Here is a 25127-nt window from a genome sequence, read left to right as displayed (position 1 = left end):
ATGTACACTTCAAAGGCATCTGAAAGCTTGATGATGAAGCAACAGTTGGGATGCGTGCTTCTGTGTCAACCGGCTAAGGTTTTCGGTTGGGGGTCATCCATATATTGAGGAGAGCAACAAGCTAAACATCCTGGGCACCACAAACTGATTTACAGTAATCTGATGAAAACAACCCCCATTCTAACACAACATCCTCTGCCTGCAGTTCCTTACCTTCAGTTTGTCATCATCTTACCTCACCACACGCTCTCCCAAGAGGCCCTTAACACACTGTAGGCGAGATGACAAGCACTCTGCTCTACATAAAAACCTACTCTGACCAACAGGCAAAGAACCCCCAGGGACTTGCTTGACTTAATTTAGCTGCCAGTCATTACCAAAATGCTCGTTCATGTTAAGGAAATGTTCTAAATACAGTAGGAAGGTGGTGTCTTTTCTCTTAAATGGGAATAATAAATCATGTTGATTGAAATGGAAGTACTGTACTGGTATAATTGACCCCAGAGTGTGTTTACATTGGCATTTGTATGCTGGTGGAGTCCTCTGACTCGGAGCGAGGTCACCCTCACACACCCACACTTCCCAGGGTGCCTGAATTAGCATGTGAAAATATGCCACATGTTAACTTGCCAGTGACTTTGGGGATTTGCATGGCTGTCAGTACGAGAGGTCTGAGCCTGTCTCGGTTGCCCTGTGATGTGCCCAGCGATAAAAGGGGAGGGGGAGGGGGGGTTTGGTTCAGAGAGGTATGGAAAGTCTGGGGGTGTGGATGGAGATGTTTCCCACCGTGTTTGTCACACACACACACAGAGGGGGAGCTGGATTAAAAAAAAAAGACATGTAGATGCTTTAGTGTACGGCAGGAAAACAATAGGAGGAAAACACAAAGAGACAGGGGTGGAGATGGAGAGACACAGGCTGGATGATGAAGCGTTATTGAGACGCCGTGGTTGGGAGACAGAGAGGCCCCTGAGCGGTGAGGGGGCACTGGCAGAGGCTAGACTGCCCTCTGCTTCAAAGCCAGGCTCCATTCAGCACTTCTGCCCTGCTCTTTTACCCCAACTAAGAATTAGCCCAATCAGGAGATGAAACGGAACAGAGGAGCAGGGCTATATGCAGGCGATCCCTTTAAAGCTAGCATAATCCTTTTTGTTTCTCTTGAGGGAAAATGAAGTGAATCTCAAGTCAAAAGTCCATGCAGGTGCCCTTAATGTCAGGAATAAGCAGAAACTTTGGAGCCAGTCAGTGGCATCTCATTAATGTGCTCGTGGGTAGAGATAGTGGCAAAGGATTTCCTCCTGCTCTCTTATTTAGCCCTTATTCAGACAAAAGGTAGATGTAGTGAAAAAGGCTGTGAATGAGGCTGATATTTAGATATTTTAATGATAGCAGATTCTTCTCTGGGTCAGGTCTTCATTAAAACTCCTACGAAATCTGATGAGGATGGAATACATTTAGTCTGACTTCAGATACCACGTCGCCATTTTCATTTATTTCATGGGTGAAGACATCATAAATTAATGATAGGCAATGGAAATAGAGTAACCACGGTAATAATTGGCTATTCTAGGAAAGAAGGGGGGGGGGGGGGGAAGTATATCAAACAGTTCAGAGAACTGTATATCACCATCTATTGAACTGGAGGTTCTCCAGAACAGTACATCATTTGAAATGAACAAAAGAAAGCACTTATATCAAACAACAAAGTGCAACTAATGGACACAGGAAAGATCGTCTTGAGAAAAGTACAGACAGTTCATATGCTGTATTACAATAAAAATGTATGTTAGTCCATGTTGTGGTCATATTAGTTCCCTCCCTTGGCATCCATCGATATTTGCAAATGCTAGGAATTTAATGAGCCAAGAGACGGCCTGTTGTCAGATTAAATCTCTCAGTGTTTCCTATATTTGCATTTTGCTGTAAACAGGAGAGGACTATTTTCAAAACTTTTTCTTGAAAATGTTCTTCCAACTTTTCGAAACCTTTTTTAAAATAATATATATGAGAAGTAGTGTGCTGAGAGCAAGCATAACTATATAGCAAACAACTAACAACATATAGTGTGAAACTAATAAACAATGATATTAGTTTAACATGATCTTACTCACTTTTGATAATTTTCAAGATTTATAACCAAAACATAGGACTGACGGTAGACTGATAGGAAACTATAGAGAGAGGCAAGACCAACAAATCTAATCTTCCTAAACTTGTACTAGTGCAAATGGCATTGATTTGACATGAAACTTGAAAAAGTTAACCAAGCCACACCATGAGTTTCGTGAACACCTAAGTATACATCTTACTAAGAAAGAGGTCGATTAGGTGTACGGGGAGGTGATTAAAGGATAATTTTAAGAGAGGACGACATTTCTCTCTCAGGAGCAGTGAATGCCAGACGGGCCAGCTACTAGCAGCAGCGGTCTATGTCTGGGTTTGGGGCAGCAGTTGGACAAGCAACGCAACGAGACGCAGATCAACCATCACCAAACTGGAGGTTGTCAGCATTTCAGAGCAACCAGCTGCAGAAACAGTGAAATAAAACACTTTTGTGCAAGGCATCCTTCAGATTCAAGGGGGCCACCTTCTATGCCTTCACGCTATGGAAAACGTAACAGGGTCTCTCATAGCAGTTTTTTCCCATCCGAGGTGGGTGATTTATAAGAGGCAGTTGAGTAATGCTATACTGTTACCACATTTGGATCTTGATGGCACACGTAACCATCTGACATTCTGCCATACCTGAGAGAGAAGCTTGCCTTCAGTCCCTGAAACCTGCGTCTATTTTAGTCAGTAAAACGAGATTTATTACTGAATGAGCAGCTGCATATGGAACCTCTGAATTGTGTTTTCTCTTGCATGTCTGTACGAGTTTCAGGGCACACACACTGGATTTTGTACCAACCTGAAATAATGCACCAGGTTATTACATGTATGGGAAAACGACATCATACAGCCAACTCATATTTTCACACACACTGTTGGCAAATGTGAACACACTACGCAGGCGTGAATTACTATGCAGTATTGAAATGTAATGTAACTTGGAAATTGTTATTGGAACAGGACAGTGTCCTGTGACAAACCAACTGCCAGAAAATGTCATGCCATAATATATTAAAAAACATGGTTACCATCCTGGCTGAACCAAATGCATTGCTGTGGTTGTAACACACAGGAAAATTGGACCACATGGTTTCCATATGCATGGACGTCTGGATGGTCTCATCTGTTTGCTGGTAACCCATTCTGTAAGAGTGGCCAGGACCGTGAACAACGGATGTGACCCAGTCAACAGAGACGACCTCCATCGACACAGCCCAGCAACAGGTCCCTTTCACAAGCACAATCACACGCCCTACTGAAACGTGCAAGATTTAAAGCGATTTATTCAAAGAAGTTAAACCAGACCAATTTCTTTGAATTTGATTTTTTCTTACGTCTTAGAACTGACAGTTAATTCATAGAAAAACACAGTTTTTAGTGTCTGAGCGCATCACGTTGGAGTGCCTAATGTGGTTTTATTCGTTTAAAAAAGTAAAAGTATGGTTTGTGCTCAACTTTAATGTGAACTCATCGATTCAGTATTTAAAAACAGTTTTTACGCGTATTTTCCAAACACAAATTGTCCTTTAATAATAATGACACTTAGTGTTGTGTGAAACTATGTTTGTTATCCATTGTGTTAGTAATTTTCCATTCTGACTGCTCTTCCTGTAATTAAATTAAGAATAATAGTAAACTGTTTTTGTGCTTGTGCCACAATTAGTCAGGCTAAACAGAAAGCTTTTATCCTCTGGCAGATGACTGTACAATGTGCCCATTGGCCCATGCACAGAGAGAGCAAGGTTCACGGTACAGCCTTGGTAAAACGCTTCCCACAGAATGCTGCTGCAACCCAGGGATGAAATTACATGTCAGATAGAAATACAGCTAATACAGATAAGTTTGCGTATTTGGTTTATTTGAATTGTCAAATTGGATCACTGGGTGATGATTTCCTGCACATTTTTCTCTTGTTTTTGATGCACCATTTTTTTCATTTCAACTTAATTATGACCGAGGGCATGAATAAGCAGCATGTATGTTGAAATGCTAGGGGACTGGGGTGGTATGATTACTGTTTCCTCACTACTTTGCATTTTCAAACTTTCCCCGAGCAGAGACACACTCCGACAGGAATGTGATTATATCAACAAACTGGTGTCAGGTGCAAATGGGTGTGAGCTGCCCCACAACAATACCACTGAATTTTCAACACTTGAGATTTCCTTTGGGACTGGCATTCCATATTACGGAACTATAAAAAGAACTAAATTGCCTGCTAGCACAACCAAACCTCCATTTGACAGGGCCTCTGGGCTGTTTCTCATGGTCGCTATTAAAGCTCTGGGTGGTGTTTTCCTTCAGGGCCTCGCAGACCTCAGGCTGCCCCAAGCCGACCACCCTCCCGCCCAGCCAGGATGCTCTGGAGGCGTGTCCCGATATTTACTGGCACAGCCAGCGATATATGGGTACCTCGCATAGCTACAGTTCATGCACACATATTCATCCTATTTATTTAGACGTCTCAGCAGTCCTTGTGTTGCTCTGGGTGAGTAACGTATAATTCCAGACCCCAGGAGGAAAGAAGCTTATACAAAGTACATGTCACTTCCTGCTGTTGAAGTGAGTCTGGGGGATGAAGTCTGATATTTCTTGGAAATGAATGGGGCCCATACATGAACACAACTTGGACATAATTTGCATGTGAGTGTGTGTGTGGCTTTTTGCAGCATGGGAGCATGCCTGGGCTTCTCCGTCGTGACTCTTGGTCACAGATGGTGTACTCTTCTTGGCTCTGGGATTTGTTTCGTTTTGAGAATACATCAATTTTCCCGAGTGACTGAATGATGTTACATTGCCATTGATATCTGTCTAACTGGGGGGTCCTCAGAAGACTAAATGGAACCATTAAGTGTCTGTCAGTTCACAGTTTGCAATAACAGTTTGTCTCAACTCCACACTTGATCTCACGGCGACAGCTGCATCTTTCCCTCCGGTCACTCCCCCGTTATTGTTGCCCGCTCTGATTCACGCCCATGTCGACCTACATAAGCTCTAGCAGGCTAATAGGACTTAGAGAACCATTAGAGTTATGGTTTTAAACTTTCTGACAGACAACTCTCATCTGTCTCACGTCATATAACACTTTCTTTTGGTTTAGCTTGAGTAATAAACTTGAAAGGCTTAATCAAATACCACACAAACGCAAGTGTCCTCGGCACTGCTTAGCCTAAGCCGAGTGTCACTTCCATATGACCACAGCATGATAGCAATGAAGGAGTCCAATTAGACAGTGCCATGGAAACAGTGAGGAAGAGATGATAAAAGCAGAAAGAGGTAATGCATCTGGCAGCATCTAACAAGCTGATATTTTCCCATAATGTCTTGACAGAGAGGGGAAAAGAACTGTGGTTATCCATGTGTGTTGTCATCACAGAGTTGGTGAGATACCGGCATTCACTAAAAGAAACATCATATCTTTCTGCTCTGATTGTGACTACGGTCTTAAAGTGTTTCCTGGATGAGAAGAAGCAGTATAAATTGTTTTCCTGAGACTGTCATACGGGAATCTAACTAAAGATTACGATTGAATAACAAAGCCTGAATGTTAAACCCTGAGACTAACCTTAATGGCAGACGGCATCATTGTCAGTAATACAGGAAGTAGTCACAAATCGGTGTTGAGTAAAACAACCATCAAAACCATCATCAACTTGTATCGACTTGATGGTTTTGAGTTGCCATCAAAAGTAATATCAATTGCTAGGTAATTTAAGTTTTTTTTACGCTAAAAGTTTGAGATACAGCCCAAAGACGAACTTATGCATATGTCAAGGGTAAAGAGGATTAAGAATCATTTGCATAATAAACAGGCCAAACAGAAAACAAAGGTAAATAAACCTTGAAGTAAGTCCTTGTCTTCCTTCTTTCTGTTATGGTGTACACATAGTTTATTAATCAATATTTGTGGGCTATAATTACAGATGTTTTACATATTGAAGGTAATGGAGATTAGTTAGTGACCTGCAACAAATGCTGTATAACGTAAAGGGCTAATGAGTTGTATTTTATGGTTTAATCTATGAGTGATTTACCTAGTCATCTGAGTGACTGAAAATGAACTCTACACTTTTTAATTGTGTTTTGTGTTTATCTTAATTCCGTAGCGTTACTTAAAACCCCAGCAGTTCAATATTTATGGTAAAAGTCTCTCATGCAGCAAAACAACTTAATCGAGTCAACTCATCTCTTCCTATACCCTGTCTCAGTGGGGCTCCCCTTTCTGAAGGTCACCTTCTTAAGACAAACACTCACTGTCATCAAAACACAATACTTGGGTCTGTGGACAGACAAAATGCTAACAGACAAAACGCAAACCACACGGCCCAACTTACACCGTTGCTATTGCAGTTATGTTGTGTCTAGAGTTTTGCCGTTTTACATTCATTTTGAGGAATATAGATCTTCAGTCTCATGCATATTCAATGCAATTGATACCTGGCAAGTACTTTTGTGGTCTGCCACTTCATGGTGGTCATGGGACTTGACAAAACATGAAACAGTCAGCCTATCACGTGACCAAATCAGAGTCAACATTTAAGGATACATTTGTATTCTGTACATTGAAAACGCTTCTTTTTTTTTTTACAATTGCTGCATTGTTTTTTAGAGTCTAAATATGTATTTGTAAATGTGTACAGAATTGAGTCTGTTCCCAAAACAAGGTTTTGCTTTTAAAAAAGAACAGATTTCATTGATCTGAGTGATTTAATTAAAAGAAAGGTGGATTAATATTAATATATTGTTAATTTCATCTTGATAAGGTTTTCGTTTCGTGTCTGAAGGACCAGTCCTGTGCGGCACGTTCATTGGTTTATGAGGTTACCCCCAAAATGATGTCTGTGTTGTGATTTGCTATCTCTTCTGCCAGTCAAGCTGAGTGACATCATTTGTCTGACAATCTCCGCCCACCAGCTGCCGATGCTATTTGAGTAGGGGACGGTGGTTCATTGTACATAGAGCTGGTTAGAGCGTCGCAAATGGGAAGCACACGCCACGGTGGAAAAGCGAATACTCTCTAGGTTACTTCTAATTATACCATGGCTTCCACGTCGATTCCGTGTTTGTGGATTACATTTTGCCTTCATTTATTTTGTTACATGGACACTGGAAAAGCACAGAATGCGAAAGAAGGTAAGCAATAAAGTTTCTTTCTCTACTAACATCTTGTCACCCCGCATGTCTCCAGAACTGAACCAGTCGCTTTGCGAAGTGATATCCAATGCCGATAAGTAGCAAACGGATGATACAGTATCGTTGCCTACGTATAAAAAATATGAATTGGCATTGTACAAAAAATAATACATCACATGGAGAGAATGACAAGCTCGGTGAGCGTTTCTACAAGGCATTTGATCAGTAAATTACCGTTTTCCCCGTGCGCAATGCTTTCAGATCGTTGACAAGCGGTCCGTTGTAGCAGTGTTTTACGCATGGCAACAAACCATAAAATTAGGGGTTTCTGAATGCAAACATACACCTTCGATTAAATAGTAAACGTGTTATGACCAAGCACACGTTCATACTATAACTATATAATATTGGCTTTTATACAGGAAATGATGCCCGTTGGGACTCAGTTAGTCCACCACTTCATATTTAGACTTCAATGTACAAGCCTGAGTGTAGAACGTGTCCCAACTGGGTTTAGGCTATGACTTAAAATAAACTTTAGTGGTAAAATCAATATAGCTAGTCAAGCACAGTTTCCTACTACAAAAACAACCAGGCCTTTCTTTACTATTTAAGAAGATCATAGGCAGGATTACTGCAATTCCAGAACGCACTATTTAAATTGTAGGCTACTTTTTAAATTGAAGAGGATGATTACTTGGCTAAGGTTACCGCTGTCTTGCCGAAATTGCTGTTATATTATAATAAACAAAATGTAAAAAGGTTTAAAAAAGAACAGAAACGGAACTGAACTAAATATTAATATTAATTTGGAAATGTAAAAGCTATGGATACACATGGATAGCCTAGTAGTAGACTTCGACTCTTCTATTTGTCTGTCTACAATTTTAAAACAGGTTTTGTGAGTGGTTAAAGAATATATCTTACACAATCCACATGTCCGATTGTTATCAAAAATACACTCTTCGTGGATATGCTCTGTGAGAGAACGTAGGCAGTGCGCCCTGTCCGAGCCGCCCCGACGTTACTCCCGAGTACCCTACATGGAAGCTAGCCTACTTTGTGTTTCTTGTGGCAGAAAGGAAATTGGTGTCCTCTCTAACAAATATGGATGCCACTTTTGTAACTGTTTACGTTCAATTGTATTCATACCTCTTGCTTTTATTGAAAAGACAGTTTCAGTAAATGTTTCTTTTTAATGTCCTAGATTTCCGCGGAGGCAGGTGTTCTCTCTTGACATGTACTAACATCCTAGACCGCGTAGTCCATAGTCTATCAAAATTACAAATTGGATTTGAAATTGTGTACTTTTTGGTTCCTGTTGTACACAGATGTACCAATACAAAAAGTTGGCCTTAAATCTTTTATCATCGTTTTTATCTGTAAAAAAAATAACGTTTTCAAGCGTTTTTTACTTCAAGCAGTGTAAATGTGAAATATACAATTTGGTTTCAATTGTTGCAAGAAATGGGTCAAGTGCGGGATCCCTGAGGCTGTAGATGTGTGTGCTTCAATAATAGTCTACTTGGAGCTTTATAATATTACTTATATTTAATCACCTGCTTCTGTTGTTCTTATAGTGATTCTGTTGGATTCCAAGGCGCAGCAGACAGAACTGGAGTGGATTTCGTATCCTCCAAGTGGGGTAAGTGCTGCAGGGCTTTGAACTTACAAACCCCAATCATCAATACTGGTAGTTTTCCCAATGATGCCTCTCATCGATATGCTGACTAGTCCAAACGTGATTATTTGAACTGAACATTTCGACATGGTCCATATGATTCATGATTAGCTCATGCTCTCAATGGTAAGGCCTATCCCGAAGGCAAGTTTTTCACAAAATTGGAATGACATAGTTCAGGCAGGGTCATTTGTGCGAAATGTTTATTTATGTAAATTACTTAAATATATAGCATAAAAGGTAGGTAGCATACAAATCTATTCAATGTATTTAGATAATTTTGACATATAACCCAGTCAGTTTCCTATCAAATCATTTTGATAGTCTTACCACCCAAGAAATTAAGCGTATAAGAGGATATTTAAATTGTGTCTTTGACTTTTTATGACTAAATGATGAAACAGTTTTCACGTGCAAATGCTCAATGTTCTGTGGATGGCCGTGTATTTAATAAGTATTTATAAAAACTGTTATTTTTTCTTTCAGTGGGAGGAAATCAGCGGGTTGGATGAGAACTACACTCCAATACGCACATACCAAGTGTGTCAGGTCATGGAGCCAAATCAGAATAACTGGCTTCGGACTAACTGGATTGAGAAGGGCGATGCCCAAAGGATTTTTGTGGAACTGAAGTTCACCTTGAGGGATTGTAACAGCCTACCTGGAGTGGTTGGGACTTGCAAGGAAACGTTCAACTTGTACTACCAGGAAACCGATTCGGAAGTTGGCAGGAATATACGAGAGAGCCAATACGTGAAAATTGACACAATTGCTGCAGATGAAAGCTTCACTCAAGGGGACCTGGGGGAAAGGAAGATGAAGCTGAATACTGAAGTGCGCATAATTGGTCCCCTGTCCAGACGAGGGTTCTACCTGGCCTTCCAGGACGTCGGGGCGTGCATCGCTCTGGTCTCTGTCAAAGTTTATTACAAGAAGTGCTGGTCCATCATCGAGAACCTGGCCACGTTCCCAGACACTGTGACTGGGTCCGAGTTCTCCTCCCTGGTCGAGGTCGAGGGCACGTGTGTAAGTGATGCCGAGGAGGAGGCCGACAATTCTCCCAAGATGCACTGCAGTGCTGAGGGAGAATGGCTGGTGCCCATTGGGAAATGTATATGCAAAGCAGGATTTCATCAGAAGGGCGATGCATGTGAACGTAAGTAACTACTGTTTTTATCTCTTTTTTAATTTGATGTGCGTAGTTCAGTAATTCCATGCTGTATTCCAACTTCTAATATACAAGCAAATACAATGATGAGCAGTTTTAATTACTTGTAGCTCATCGGGGGTACATGCTCGTGTGCAACTGGAAATCTTTGTTCTTAGTTATCATTAATAACCTTTCACTAAAGTATGCTGTTGTGCTTTATAGATCTGCAGAAGATCAGGTAACCTCAAAACAAGAAATAATCTATTGAGCTTTTGAAGTTTTAATTAAACGGCAAAGCAGGCAAATGACTATTGTCCACGTTGGCCAGTTATGGTGGCAAATATAATTAAACTAGCTGATTTGACAGCTCTAATGATGGATAACGTATTGGGGTAGGAAATCCTCAGTGTAATAATTGGAATTAATGCTAATTGTTTGATTACCAGGCTCTTAATTTATAGCTGTAGTTCTGTTGACACAAGGATTAAATGATAACTTGCACTTCAGTTTAGCTGGGTCCTCTTCTGCTGAGGCCCTTCCTTGTCTAACTGGCAGCAGGCCAAGTCAATCACTTGCTGAATACACAGGTCTGGAGGAAGTCCAAGCAATCTTTCAGTATCCTTTTGCCCCTTCGAAACCACCCTGACAGAGAGGGAAAACAAATAGCCGCCATACTGTGTCATTTAGACCACAGGATATTTATGAAAAACCCTAACAGGAAACGCAATTACGGTCTCTGTGGACATGCGTTTTGTTGTGGTTGTGTCCTATGAACGTTGCATTGGCAATTAGCATTAAAATACTTTGTCACACAAATTGCACCAAAGTATTATTTTCTATGGCCAACTGACTTGCGAGATAAAAATCACCGTGGATTAAAAGAACCACTTAGGTCGCAGAGTTTAAGTAGGCTGTCTTGTCAGCCAAGTTTTTTTTCTTCTTTCAAAATGGGCAACCTCCATTTAAGCAGCTTACAGGGGGTAGCCACCAGCAGTAATTGAAGGGAATGTGTCTAAGGACGAATATATGTCAGTGCAAGGATAGCTTTTATGTAACACAGTCCTCTACCAGAGCTGAGATGTCTATTTGGAAAAAGTATAGCTTTATTTGTACAAGAAGAATTCAATCTGACTAAGTTTTGACCCAAATGTGGCAAAACGTTAGTGCTAATTTAAAAAGTCTGCACTAAACATACAGTGTATATATTGTAAGCAGTGCAGGTGGAAAGCAATTGGGGACATTTCTTGATTTATATCACCGATCTCGCTGTGTATTATTAGGCTAGAGCTTTTTCAAAGTAAAATTAGAAACATTGTCCTCAGTTTAAAAGGTGTTTCACAAAGTTTCTTTTTTTTACCCACCCGAGCTGTGGTTTCTCTCAGAAATAAATCATCCGCTGGAAGGGTAGTTTAGATGTGATGCATCAACTGTGTGTTTATAATTCCTTTTAAAGATGTGTTGTTGGGGGAACGCAGAGTGTGTATGTGGATTACCGTTTCAACACCTATATGAGTTTTATTTCCGTGGGGACGTGAGCAACCATTGTATTAAGGGGTAGTTCATCTAAATAAGATGAGAATTGTACTGCCGCCTCAGCACTTTCTCCCAGAGATCCCAATGACATTAAATTGCCCATTCAGTAGTTTCCCCAGAGCAAATCAAAGAGAAAGTCCAGCAGCTCCTATCAGTTGAACACCAATACAAGGAGACCTAGAACAATGTCCTATAAAAGACATATCACCTTGCCATTTTGACCATGGTCTAGCTTGCTCCGGCCTTGTAAAAGTACAGCTGTTTTAGTTTTCACACTGTCCTCCATCAGAGCTCTCTAGTGGCCCTTCCCCTGCGATGCTACTTCTCTCTGTAAAGATAAAAGAAACACATTCCCTCAACTGGCCCAATTTTAATATCTGCAGTATCCCATGCTGCGATTGTAAAATGGCCGCCACTGAAATATTGAGCAGGAGGAACAAGTGAGTTGGGCTGTCAGTCATGTCATTTGAGAAGCCCCCTCTGTGTATGCGAAGGCCTCTCCCAAAACGTGTTGTGATCCACTCATTCGTCACCGTCAGTGGAGAGGGACTGCTTGTCTCTCACTTCTCTCTCGCCCTGTCTCTGTCTCTCTCTAACTCTTTGTTTAGAGAACTTGCAGAACTAAATGCCTGTCTTTTACCCCCCTCAGACTTGTTAGGAGAACCAATGTAATGGGTGTTGAAAAAGGCCATTTGAAGTGTTTTGCAGCTTGCACAGGGTTTATTTGCATAGAACTGTTGGGTGTTAAAATAGTGTCCATTCATTTGCTGGTCCTGTTCAGCAGTGGCCACTCATTGAAATAGAGCCACTGAGGCGATTAGAGAAAGAGGGTCCTTGTGGACTGACATTGGTGTCTTTGTCCAGCTCAATCCAAGGAATGCATGTTGTCCAATCTGAACCCATCACATAATTGCAGTTTTAAGTAACCACCACACGAGAGAAGATTAACTGCTGACCTCTTTAACTTCTCTCAAGTGTGGGAGGCCTGTATCTCGCTGCAAACAGATAAAACATGCATTATCCTACTGCTATCTGTACATGCTAACAAGATAATTAATGAATTGTTACAGAATGCTGTAGGCACTGCCATCATCCATCTTGAGTGTCAGGGACTTAGACAGAAGTTAGTCTGAGGCTGATTGATGGTGACTGCCCTGGGGGGTGGCTTGAGCTGTTGGGGTTGACCACAGGCGAGGTGTTTGGAGGCACCAGGCAGCTAGCCCTGCTGCAGGCCCAGGCACCAGGCAGCTAGCCCTGCTGCAGGCCCAGGCAAGGCCTCACTTAGCATCTCAAATGAAGCCAGGAGTCAGGGGGTCCTCATGCATCCTGACGCTCATCTGATTGATAAGGTGTGGATTTTAATTCACCGAATGGATGTCCTTTACAACTGCTCTTTGGCTTAATTATGCAAATGGTATCCCCAGGTGGACCTGACTGGACTTAAATCACTCAAGATTGAAATGATTTTGTGATGGATGGTAGGTAGTCTTGTCACTGTCTGGACTGGTTTCCTGAATAGCAGCATTCTTCTACAGCCTGAGGCTTTTCCTTCCATGTTCTTTGACCTAGCAGGTAGCACAGAAACAGACACAGATGTTGCATTGTGACTACGGTATCTAAACCAACATGGGTTGACAGCTTTCACAAGTTTGATAATTGATTGGTTATATATATATATTTGTAAATATATAGAAATATATATAACCAGAGAGAGAGCTAGAGAGAGAGCTTGTGGCCTTGAACAACATATTGATCAAGTGTAGAATAGTGGTGGTTTGGGGACCTGTCATGTTTACTTGACACTTAAACTTTGCCTTTGAGAGTTAGCACTATCATGCTGTCAGCTCAACTTCGATTTCAGCTTCAACCAGTGGCAGAAATACACATGTGTAGTTACGGTGTTAGAATGGAATGGAATATAGCTGTTTTCCACACCAAGAACAAAGTCGCTGGGAAGAAATTGTGAGTGTTCATGCTACAGAGCACTCCTAAGCACATATCAAGCTCCCCCTCTCCTGGCTCTGGGTGTGACGGGGGGGGGGGAGGAGGGTAGAGAGTGTGAGGTTATGTAATAAGTTATTGATTTTCCTCTTTAAGGAAGATTGAAGCACAGAGCCACCGGTGTGTATAGCTCCCAGAGGAGCTGCCTCCCTGACAACAGGGCTCTCCCCGCAGCCTCTCAAGGTGCTAAGACCTTAGGCCTGGTCACATATCACTTTCACCCACATCCTCACCACAGGGCCACGGCAACACTAAACGCCCGAGACATTGCCTTGTGACGCGGTGTCCGCCTGTCTGATCACATCCGTCCAAGCCAGTCAGCGGCCCCGGCAATTACAAAACAGACATCTGTGCCACAGTTTAGATAGCTATAGAGAGTGAGTGTGTGACTGCTCGAGGTATGGAACTGGGATCGATGGAAACGTCTGGACCTGTTAGTGCAAGTGGAGATGAGGGACGTTGCCTTTGTAGGGGAGGGGGGCATTGTTATGGGGAGAGAAGGGGGTTGGAGGGGTCACTCCTGGAGATCAGGGTCAACTGCTGAGATCATCAATCTTCCGTCCTGGCAGTGTCCTGTCAGTGTCCTGTCATTCGATCTGCTCCTGTTTGTGAACACAAGAGACCAGCCTCAATTGTGAGCATGGCCTTGTTTGCAGCCATGTGTAAATGAAGTTAATATTCACTGACCTCATGCATGGCCAATAGGAGACCTTTGGTCACCTTGGAAATAATGCCAGCTGACCGAAAAGGTCTCTTATTTTTGGGGTCAACAACGTCTTTGCCATAGCCCGACTGAATGCCTTTGTTTGTGTGAAAATAAAGAATATTTTCTTGCATTCTGTCCATTCATGAAATGTAACCGAGCCTCTAATTCGGCCTGACAGACCAATTCTGAAACAGTTACTGATGATTAATGTGTCTCAGTTCCTATCCCTTTTGAAGTAGCATCGTAAAACAACACCTAATACACAGATAATATTGGCAGTTTTGCTCCATTTGATTCAGCAAGTGGCTAAATAGTTCCCTCTAACAGTGTCTTCTGGACAAGTTTGGCGTCTTCACAGCCGTTACTGCTTTATATTCATATATACATGAGTTAGTTCCAGCAGCTTATCAAGCGAGGTGAAAGGAAAACCTATTACCAATGACCAGCCACTAGTAATGTGCTGTCTTCTTTAGGCAGACTTGCTGTAGCGTTGGTGTGTTTTATCACCTCATTTAATCCACTTCATCACTAGATAATAACTATTGAAATGAAAAGGAGACCGTGAGAGCAAACATTAATCATAACAGGTTTATCTGTTCTTTTCTTTTCTGTCGTGCATATGTTGTATTTGGGTTTAAGCATATGAATCAATGCAAATGCTCAGTTCTTTATTTAATTTTTTATATAATATGACTTTGAAACTTATATTTACCAAACCAGAAGGCAACGGAAATAGGGTTCACGTTGAAACCTTTGGTGAACGAGGCATTTGTTTTGAATCTGATATGTTGACACGACACCAGGATCCCACAGAATGTCCGTCTGGCACCAGTGGGTTCAAGGAGACTTTTTGTCTCCAAGGAAACCTTTTTATTTGTATTTTCGTATTTCTCATTCGGAAGTGGTGGTGTATATTTAAAAGGGCAAAACACATTGGATCCAACATAAAGGATAAGTACCTTTTTATTATAGCTCCAAGTCTACTAATGAGAAGCAGAAGAAACTCTTCTTACATGCACGGCACACCAAAGCACTGCACAGATGGATGTTATACAAGCAGCAAGTAATGCACAGTAGGTTTCTGAGCTAAGTCACCCAACATAAGGCTTATTTTCAGAATATATTCAGTATACAGCAGCATTTTAATCAATTTTTTTTTAATCTGTTCTTAATAACAAAGCAATGCCTAACACCTATTCAGATGGCAAGATTGAGTTATACAAATAATCTGGGTTATTACTTGTGCCATCAGCATTTTTCATCAGTGTGAAAGGAATAACTAACAGTAGCAGGGAGATTGAGGTCGTGGATCGATTGGTTTCCACCCCCGGTGTGGGGGGCGCTGCCTAGATCTGGGTGAACAGGCCCGGGAATCTGAAGGCAAGCGCACGCCTTTTTATGTCGCTGGAGGCCATGGGGGTTAAAGGACATAAGGGACGAGCCAGCGGCTGGTTTGACATTGTCTCCGTGTTCACTCTGTCTGTCATTGTAATGGGAGCATGGGGATTGAAGGGGGTGGGTGATGGGGGTTAGGCATCTGCAAAATCTGGAGATTATGCTCAGTTGCTGACTGAGGACATTTTCAGTGCTGATTCGCTGTGGCTGCAGGGGGGCTGTTGGGGTTGGAAAGACCTTTTGGACCTTCTGCTTTTATCTGCCGAACAGCAGAGCCTCATCTCCTCCACTCTGATGTCTTTCAGTCCTCACAGAGTTGACCACATCCTCCGTTTACGCTTGCCTCGGAGCAGGCCCCTTCGCGCTCTCTCCCCCTCCGCCATCTGAGTTAAATGAACTAAACAAAAGGCGATTAGGCAAGGCCATTTTCCATGTCACTGAGGATTCATTCGAAAAGCTCCACACCACTAGAAGAATTGGAAGAAGACCTCTGAGGAAAGCGACTTCACAGTTCCGTGTGGACATGAGGTTCAGTTTCTGCTGTAACAGAAGGGGAGTAATAAAAGCTGTAATATCAGGGATTTAATCAGAAAATGCCCTTCATTTTCCATCTGTAAATCCCTGCAGTAAATCAGTTAGATAGCGGAGGGAGGAAACAGGTGCTGGGGTTATTGTTCCTTTATTTGCTGTTCTGTCAGCGGCAGACGCAGCACAGGGTGTAGTGCTGCAGTAACAGATGTCCTGAGTAAAGTTTTGGAACAAGTTATGACTGATGTTAGCTTCTCTTCCTCCTCATTATCTTTAAACGCTTGAGCGGGTTTCAGAAACTCCCGGATATGTTGATTAGCAGATTAATTTACATATCCCAAGTATCCCGAGTATCCCCTGGAAAAAAACTGTGTAGTACAGGGGTCCCCAAACTTTTTTCTGCGAGGGCCGGATCATTTTTCCTTTCTTTAATGTGGGGTGGGGTCGGTCTGGCCATTTTGTTGTCTCTTTGAATTTTCTTGCTGGCTCGATGCTCGATCACGATGGAACGTTATGTTGAATGTACCATTCTATTGGTGGATGAATCCAACAAATACTTTGTTTACTATAATTATAGTTAATAACTAAGGGAAATTTGTATAGGTAATAACTAAGGGGACATTTTTGTTTGAAAGCCAAACTTCATTATTAAATACAGATATGATATGATTAAAACATATAGGCCTATTTAAAATTAAATTTTTAAAAGTATGTCTCTGGCATTGTTCAGAGGGCCGGTCCAAATGTGAGGGCGGGCTATAATCGGCCCACGGGCCGTAGTTTGGGCACCCCTGCTGTAGTATGTCTTGAATCTGTTCTTTTCCAGACCAACGCTGATCTCTTGGCATCAGATTTGACATTTGAATAACAAGGAGAGAGGGTTAAGATATTTCCTTGGCAGTAGGGATGAATAACTTGAGCCAACAAAAATGGGATCGTCAAAGAATTATGTTTTCAGCCATAATTGCAGGGATAATATTGTGCCCTGTGCTTTTGCTGAATGTTAGTTGAATCAGTTTGACTTCATTATGAAACTGGAGAAATACATATTTAACTTTACGTCTTAATGATCTGTAAATTAATTTGCTATCAAAGCCCAAAAATACCTAGTTTTATGCAATGCCAAGTCCCAGATACGATTTCAGGTTAGTTAAAGCATAACTTAATAAACTTTCACGTAAGTTAATCAAGTGCTGCCTTTGATCTTTACTCTGTACATCCGCTTCAGACACTTCCTTGGGGTTTTTGTTGCTTAGAGGGCAAAGCTTTCTGCCCTCCAACATTGTGTAAGGGAATGCTAATCTTCTCTTTGTTGCTCATGGAAAGCTACTTATCTCCCCCTAAGCACAGGTACCCCAGATGAATGAAACAGTTGTCTGTATGTTGGGAGTGGAGCCCTAGCCAGACAGAGCCCTTCCGTTATGTGTTGTGGGCTGCGGGACAATTTCAGACAATATGATAGCTCTGGGTTTTTAACCATTTAATCTGTCGAGCTAAGACACTTTAACCTCCCCCCCCCCACCCTCCTGCCGTAGGGCTCTCTGCAGGATCCCTTCCATCCAAAGCCCACGGGATGTGTAGGTGTTTAAAATCCGCTTGTTTGGAAGGGTTGGATGTTGAAACTCGATCTCCATCCCCTGCGAAGAGGTTTCCAGCAGGGCCTCAGTTCTCTCCTCTCCTTTGTGTATTCTGCCACTGTTACTAGGAGCTGTGAAGGCGCCTCTTCTCTGTAAGGTGGAAGATTAACATGTCTGAGGGCAAAAACCCAGCTGTCGAGCTCAGTCCCTCTGTCTTTACGTGTAGAAAAGGAGATTTGAAAAAATGTATGTGAGCGACCTCACTTTTTTCCGGCGAGGGGGACAGAAACACCTGTTGCTCTCTGTGTCTATCCACTGGAGCAAAGTGGGTAAAGAAAATACCACAGGGCTTAAGGGTGTATACAGGGCCGTAACTACCATTGAGGACACCGAGGTCGTGTCCTCGGTATTTTTTTTCGTATTTCTGTTTTTTTTTTTTGCTTAAATCGTGGTATATAAACTCAAAATAAAGTACACGTGAAACTGACTGCAGGACGATGATCTTGGTCTCCCACAAACCGTAACGTGATTTTATACTTGAAGAGCCGAGTAGCTCAAGAGTTTGGACATATGTGCTGCGCGTCATCAACAAAACGTACTGTCGTTATGGTAACCACCAAACACAAGTCGGACGCTGATGTTTCCGCCATAGACATACCGCTACTGTTAGTGAATAGCCTATGTTAGTTACAGTCACTGGAAGAGGAGCGCAGCAAACTAAACATGTAGGTTAAGAGAAGTTTAAGTGGCAGATGACTGTGAGAAGAAAGATTCATTTTCATGTGGAAATATTGTATTGCAGCAGCGTACTACTCAGATAAGGAAACATCAAATCAAAGTTTGGTTAACTCCGTCAGTACTGTACTGTACCGGTTGTCAATCAATTTCCACCGGTTGAATCAACATTCATTTTGCGATTGATATGATATGTCATTGATGTGATTGATTGAAAATGAAATTCAGTGGCAATTGGGAAATATCAAACTGACTCGCTATCGCTCGGTCGATACGTTCCAGCCTCAGTTTGATATTTCCCGGCATGACCGAACGGTCGAGGTTAGTAAGTAGTTTATTATATGGCAATTTTAGATTCTTTTCATTTTGTAAACGAAAATAAATGGTACCTTTAGGCTAATTGTAGCTAGCTCTTAAGTCTTCTCACGGTGTGTTTCATGTGTTGCCAAGCAACTCATTACTTTTGATAGAAAGCGGACAACATGGTTCTGCTAAAATGGCTTTAATTTCATCACAAAATAACGACACAAGTGATTCAAAGAGTCTGGTCTTCATCCTCACTTTCGATGACAAAGCTTTTCAGCATCATCTGGATAGTAAAACTCAGCAGCTGACTCGTCGATATCGCTCATTTTGAAGCTGACGTCAGAGGGCAATACGGATCCGTATTGACCGGCGAGGAGGGCAACACGCTGGGGTGACTACCCGTTATCCAATCAAAACGCTCGTACCGTCGTTGCCATATAATAATAATTTAAAAAAAATTGTGGTAACTTGCCCTTACTTCATGAGTCCCATAAAGGTCCTTCAAAAAGCCTCAGAATGCCCCATGTTTACCTCAAACTTTCAAAAGCTCCACACCGCCCCATATTCAAATGTCATAATGATGATGTTTTTGCTCCTTAATACTCAATAAGAGAAAATGGCCATATTTAAATAATGTAATTTAAAAAAAATCCGGGGGAGCATGCCCCCGAACCCGCCTAGAAGTTCTGACTCATGACCTCAGTATTTTTTGGGGCCTGCGTACGGCCCTGGGTGTATAAGAAATGCTGTCATTGTTCAGTGTACAGAAAATGTCACAAAACACAGCTTGATAGATGTCCATATACTCTAGGTCCACTGTTTAGCAAGAACACAAGTCACATCTAATCATAAAAACACATGCACCCTTTAGGCAATACTAACTAATGCGCTTCATGAAAACCATTGACGTCTTTCTCCAGTCGTAACATATTGTCATAGTTATTATTGAATGCCCAGAGTAGAAAACCCAAATATGGACCAAATGCAGACATTTTAAATAGGATTTCACGGCTCTATGAATACTGAGAGAGAGAGGGCGTTTCTAAATAACTTGCATAGAATGTTTATGAAGAAATTAACATTGAACAGCAGTGTAATGGAATTGATTAAACAGCAAGTTTCAGGGTGAATGAGAGGTGGATTTATTTATGGTTTAGAACCAGACAACTAAGCATTTGAGGTCAGAACAAGGAAAGAGGGAAAAAACACTGACAGGAAATGTTCTAATGCAAACCACCCACTGCAAGCTTCCAATCTTTGCAGGTCTGTGTTTATACTTGATATTTACAGAAACATTTCCCTATCGTTGGTGCAGTGGCAGCCAGGGCGACGGCGACGGCGACGGCGACTGTGTAAGGAAAAGCAGTGGCGTTTCGAAATAAGAAAATAAACAGTTTCCTTTATCGCGTTTGACCTGCTCCACCTGGCATTCATCAGTGGCGAGGCTTGTGTGTTGGGTCTGTCGCCTGGCCCCCTGCTCTGCCTCCTTTATCACTCTAATGGGGTGCTATCTCCCCGCGTGCTCCCTGGGTCTCAGACCAGCCACATTCTTTCCACATCCATCCCCACACACAAGCGGATTTAACACATAATCAGGCTGGATGGGGGGGGGGACACACATCACGGGGGGCCCATAGAGACAGCCTGGCCTGCAGTAGTCCATCTCACTCTGGGGTTAGAGAACTTAAACACAGCGCTGGCCTCCTCTCTCCCACTACGGTCCAAGCCCCTGACCCCTCCATCTCTCTGAACCCAGACCATGGTACACAGAGACAGATGCTGGAGAAACTCAATATTACCCCTTGCCTGCTCCAGCCCTGCAGCGCTCTCTGTCATCAATAGTTGATAAAGATAAGCAGCCTGATTAGATGTGAGGGGTTAACAAGGAGAAGACTTGTTTTCCTGTTTCAGAGGCTACGTACGGGGCAGTGTTGTCGTGCTAGCTCGCTAACAACACTTAGCTGGGCCAGCAGCTAAGGGTAACGCTAGCTCCAAGGCTCTCTATGAAATGTGATCTGTCAATCAAGAAGGAAGATTAACTGAGGGGAAAGTGCCACGGCGTCACACCAGGACACTGGAAATAATGATCATGGAATGGCCACAGGAAGCGATGTGTCAGGCTGTCACAAAATGTCACCCTGGGTTGAGAACCTCATCCATCCTTTACCTTTTTTTCCTCCCCTCTCGCTGTCCCGCATCTAGATTTTCATTCAATTGCCACAAAGCAAAGGCAGTTGGATGCAATTCGAGAATGTTAAGAAGCTGGGCTATGAGGAAAAATAAGTAAACCAATATATGTGGGGAAAAAATAGGGGAGAATTCATTTTCTTTTTTTTCATGCATGTCTACAAGATAACGCATGCCTCATTGTTTCATCCTGTTTGGATCCCAACGTGGATTGAACCATTTGTTTGTCAGGGACGTCTGGCTAAAAGTCCTCTACTGGTCCTCTCAGGTCCTTGGGGCTTTCCTTCTCTTGCATCGACACAATATATAAATGCTGACTGCCGCCTGTTTTTTTTCCCCCATGGCTAAATGAGAGCGCTTGACCACTGGAAGGGAAATTACAGATGCTGGCTGTGTTGCCTTCTAAGGAGCTCTGTGGAATGCCAGCCTTGTGTTTCCTCAGTCTTCGCTGCCTAACCTCAGCCGCGCTCCCTAAGGACACGATCGTTTTCGCAGTTGGGTAAATGAGGATGCTGTTGTCTGCCATTCTGTTTTAACACGCCTGTTTCAACAACCACAGCCCATTACGTTTCCTTTATCTGGTTGCTGCTATCACAAAAACAGGCATTTACTGGTACTCCCTCTTTAGAGTTTAATTTGAAGTTAGTCACTCGACATTGCGGGGCAGCCTGTGGACAGAAAGATGCATGCAGTGTCATGGTGTCAGTGGAACAGTCAGTCAAGTACTCTGCAAGAGGCACGGCTTGTTGGCTCTCACATCAAGCTGGGATTCAACCCAGTATAATTGTACATCGGAATTTTTCTCATGAGCAAGGTGTTGCTTCAGGGAGAAAAGAGAAAAAAAAACATATCGTTCACTGTCACGCAGCTTTGCGTCATAATGTGTCAGAGTAGCAGTGTATGTATGACTGTTTTCAGTTTGTCGTGCAACGGGGAAATGACCGACAGCTTCTGTGCTGTTCAGGAATGCGGTTCTTGGATGTCTGTGTTTGTGCACGTCAGTCAGTGCTGAGCGAGTGGCGGAGACGGGGGAGGAGGGTGGAGATTCAGAAATGGTTAGCTAGCCATTTCATACAGCTGTTCGATTCCAGGGCCTAATTTGCCGCCTTGTTGGTTCTGTAAACGATTCTGGATGCCAAAGTTGGTCAGACACATTGATAAACACAGAGCAGTCACAAAAAAACGAACAAACAAAAAAACAACTTAACTGCGGCGGAAACAAACAATGTTTGCATTGACGCTATCACTAAGAGTAGCTTTGGCCATTTGAAAACCCTCCCGTTTTCAGTGCCTGTGCTGAGGCTAAGTCGGGGCTGCTAGCGCTGTGGTTCTGGTGAGCCTGTGAGCTGGCAGAGAGGCTGGTGCAGTGGGAGCGAACCCTGGGCCCAGCTGGGCTTCTCCCTTCCACATGTTGGCCACCCAGCGGATGCGCTTCTCCAAACCCAAAGGCAAACAGACATGCTGGCTTATCAGAATGTTCAAACAGCCATGCATGGAGGGACGAACAAACCTATCAGACGGCGTGCCTGCCTGGCCAATCTTTAACTTGCAGCAGAGGGTCTCTCTAGATCAGCAATGCAGACCTCTGGTGGGAATTATTCAAAGATAGTAAATAACGAAGAACAAATACTTTGTTACTGTACTTAAGTCGATTTTTCTGGTATCAGTACTTTACTTCACTATTCAATTCTTACTTTCACTCATTAAATTTTTTACACAAATATCTTCCTACTTTTTAAAATGTTAAAGCCAGGCTCGTTACCTACATTTCTGCTCTTTATTTGACGGCATGATCAATATCATTTCTTGTCATTGCTTGACTTTTCGTCGTCTTAAACGACGACATTGTTTCGGGTGGTTGTGGGAGGGGGGGGAGGTTCTCCTCAGTTCTCCTCTCTTCTCCTTTCACTGGGTGTGTGTGTGCGTGTGTGTGAACAAAAAGTTTTGTTAGGCAGGATGTGGGTCCAACAGGTAGTAGTAATGGCTACCTTTTACTTAAGTATTTATCAAAGCCCACACTTATTTACTTTGACTTGAGTAAAAAAGTGTATTCAGTACTTTTTTTTAATGAGTATCTGTACTTATACTTGACTGAAGGATGTGTGTACTTTTGCCATCTCTGGAATCATTTACATAATGATATCAGAGCTGAAGATGTACTTGGGTTACAGTGTGCGTACAGTCAACCGAAAGTCTAATGTTACGAGGGGATCAATGCAATTAGAATGGCCTAGATATGATTAGTGAGTTTGCCAGGGGCATGTTGTTTTGTTTTGCAAGGCAACATAACACGACCCCTAGCCATAACAGAGTACCTCTCACTGGTGTAAAATCCTGTTTTCAATTACTGGCTCTAAAAGTAAAGAAATATTAGAGATAAAATCATGTATTTTCATTCTCAGTAAAAAAGGTCTTGTTTCACCAGACTGGAGCAGTGAGATAAATAGAGAGTGACAAGGCTTTCATGTTGCTGAAATGGGGATACCCTCTCCCCACAACCTCCTCATCTCACCGAGGAAGGTGTTAAAATGAGGAAACCTTTTTTCTCCATTTCAAGACCTGTCACAGAAGTATAACCAAATATTTTTAACCCCTTAAAAATATTGTGTTACTCAGATCAGGTAGAGAGACTTTTGTATGAAAATCCTTGCCCATTTCCGCAATGGCCAATGAAAATGCATTTTTTTTAAATAATTTGATAGCTTTTATGCAGACCTTTTCACAGAAGTATAGATTCCACGCAGATTGGATAAGGAATCATGTGGCCTAGATTGCAGTTTTTCTATCAGCTAAACTTGGATTTCCACAAACACCAGGGTCCTGTGGATTATCTGACTTGAAGTGTTGCGATGAAAAAAAGCCTAACCCAAAATAGACATTTCCCTATTCACTAATGCTGAAAAGTGAATTTGGATAATGCATGTGATTCACAAAGCCCCTCCTATGAATTGGCCTATTTGTTACAATGGAATTTCTCTCAGATTAACATTGTCTTGATTATTGCTGGACGGAAGCTTGTGCATTTTCTTAATTTTTTAACATGGAGTTTTGTTTGATAAAGTAATCCTACATTATTGTAGTTCCTGATGTGAACACATTTAATACACCAAATTGTCATTGATGCACTTAATAAAATAAGCCTACCCTCTTTTCCCCTTGAATATGTGCAAAGATATGCGTTCATATAACATATGACATTTAGTTTCTACAAATAGAAGGTGAACATTTTCATTTAGTTTTCTCTAACCTTGTCTGTAATCTTTTCGTTATCTTAACACTTGGCACAGTGCACCTTTTTTAGGAAATTTCCCTGAAGACACTTTTTATTTAAAAATGAAATCACTCATCTACCAATCGTGGGACTCAACAGTTTTCAGAACTCCCTAGTTAATATGTTTTTACCTCTGTGAATGCTTTGGCACCACATTAGTGATGTATCTTAAGCGTCTCAGTGAAGCCTGGTGATGAAGCCTGAGGGGTGGGCTGTTTCACATCGTCCTCACACAAGTGTAATGGTCTGTTTTATCATGCCCTCTTTTATAATGAGAATTCAAGTGTGAACCATAACCTCTTGTTCTCTTTCTCTCTCTCTCTCTCTCTCTCTCTCTCTCTCTCTCTCTCTCTCTCTCACTCTCTCTCTCTCTCTCTCTCTCTCACTCTCTCTCCCTCTAACTCTCTCTCTCTCTAACTCTCTCTCTCTCTAACTCTCTCTCTCTAACTCTCTCTCTCTCTCTAACTCTCTCTCTCTAACTCTCTCTCTCTAACTCTCTAACTCTCTCTAACTCTCTCTCTAACTCTCTCTCTCTCTCTCTCTCTCTCTCTCTCTCTCTCTCTCTCTCTCTCTCTCTAACCCTAGCCTGTGGCCGTGGGTTCTACAAGTCATCGTCCCAGGACTTGCAGTGCTCCCGCTGCCCAGCACACAGCTTCAACGACCGGGAGGGATCCGGCCGCTGCGACTGTGAGGACGGATACTACCGGGCTCCCATTGACCCTCCGTCTGTAGCCTGTACCCGTAAGTACCGTGGCCTTCTGTAGCCTGTACCCCACACACACACACTCTCACTCACTCATACACACACACCCACA

General features: G+C 42.3%; 1 protein-coding gene across 4 annotated transcripts in view; it reads left to right on the top strand.

Annotated features, from left to right (window-relative positions):
* The first annotated feature begins 7073 nt into the window (after nucleotides 1-7073).
* Nucleotides 7074-25127, top strand: part of epha7 (eph receptor A7) — a 55012-nt gene continuing 36958 nt past the window's right edge. For all 4 annotated transcript variants that reach the window (XM_047021378.1, XM_047021376.1, XM_047021377.1 and 1 more), the window contains exons 1-4: nucleotides 7074-7242; nucleotides 8823-8887; nucleotides 9410-10079; nucleotides 24898-25053. In XM_047021378.1, coding sequence (XP_046877334.1) covers nucleotides 7149-7242; nucleotides 8823-8887; nucleotides 9410-10079; nucleotides 24898-25053 — 985 coding nt within the window. In that variant the 5' untranslated portion in view covers nucleotides 7074-7148. The remainder of the gene's footprint in view (nucleotides 7243-8822; nucleotides 8888-9409; nucleotides 10080-24897; nucleotides 25054-25127) is intronic.

The sequence above is a fragment of the Hypomesus transpacificus genome, chromosome 6 (genome assembly GCF_021917145.1).
Source record: "Hypomesus transpacificus isolate Combined female chromosome 6, fHypTra1, whole genome shotgun sequence".
Taxonomy (NCBI): domain Eukaryota; kingdom Metazoa; phylum Chordata; class Actinopteri; order Osmeriformes; family Osmeridae; genus Hypomesus; species Hypomesus transpacificus.
The sequence above is the reverse complement of the archived record's forward strand: the minus strand, read 5'-3'. Positions and strand labels throughout refer to the sequence as shown.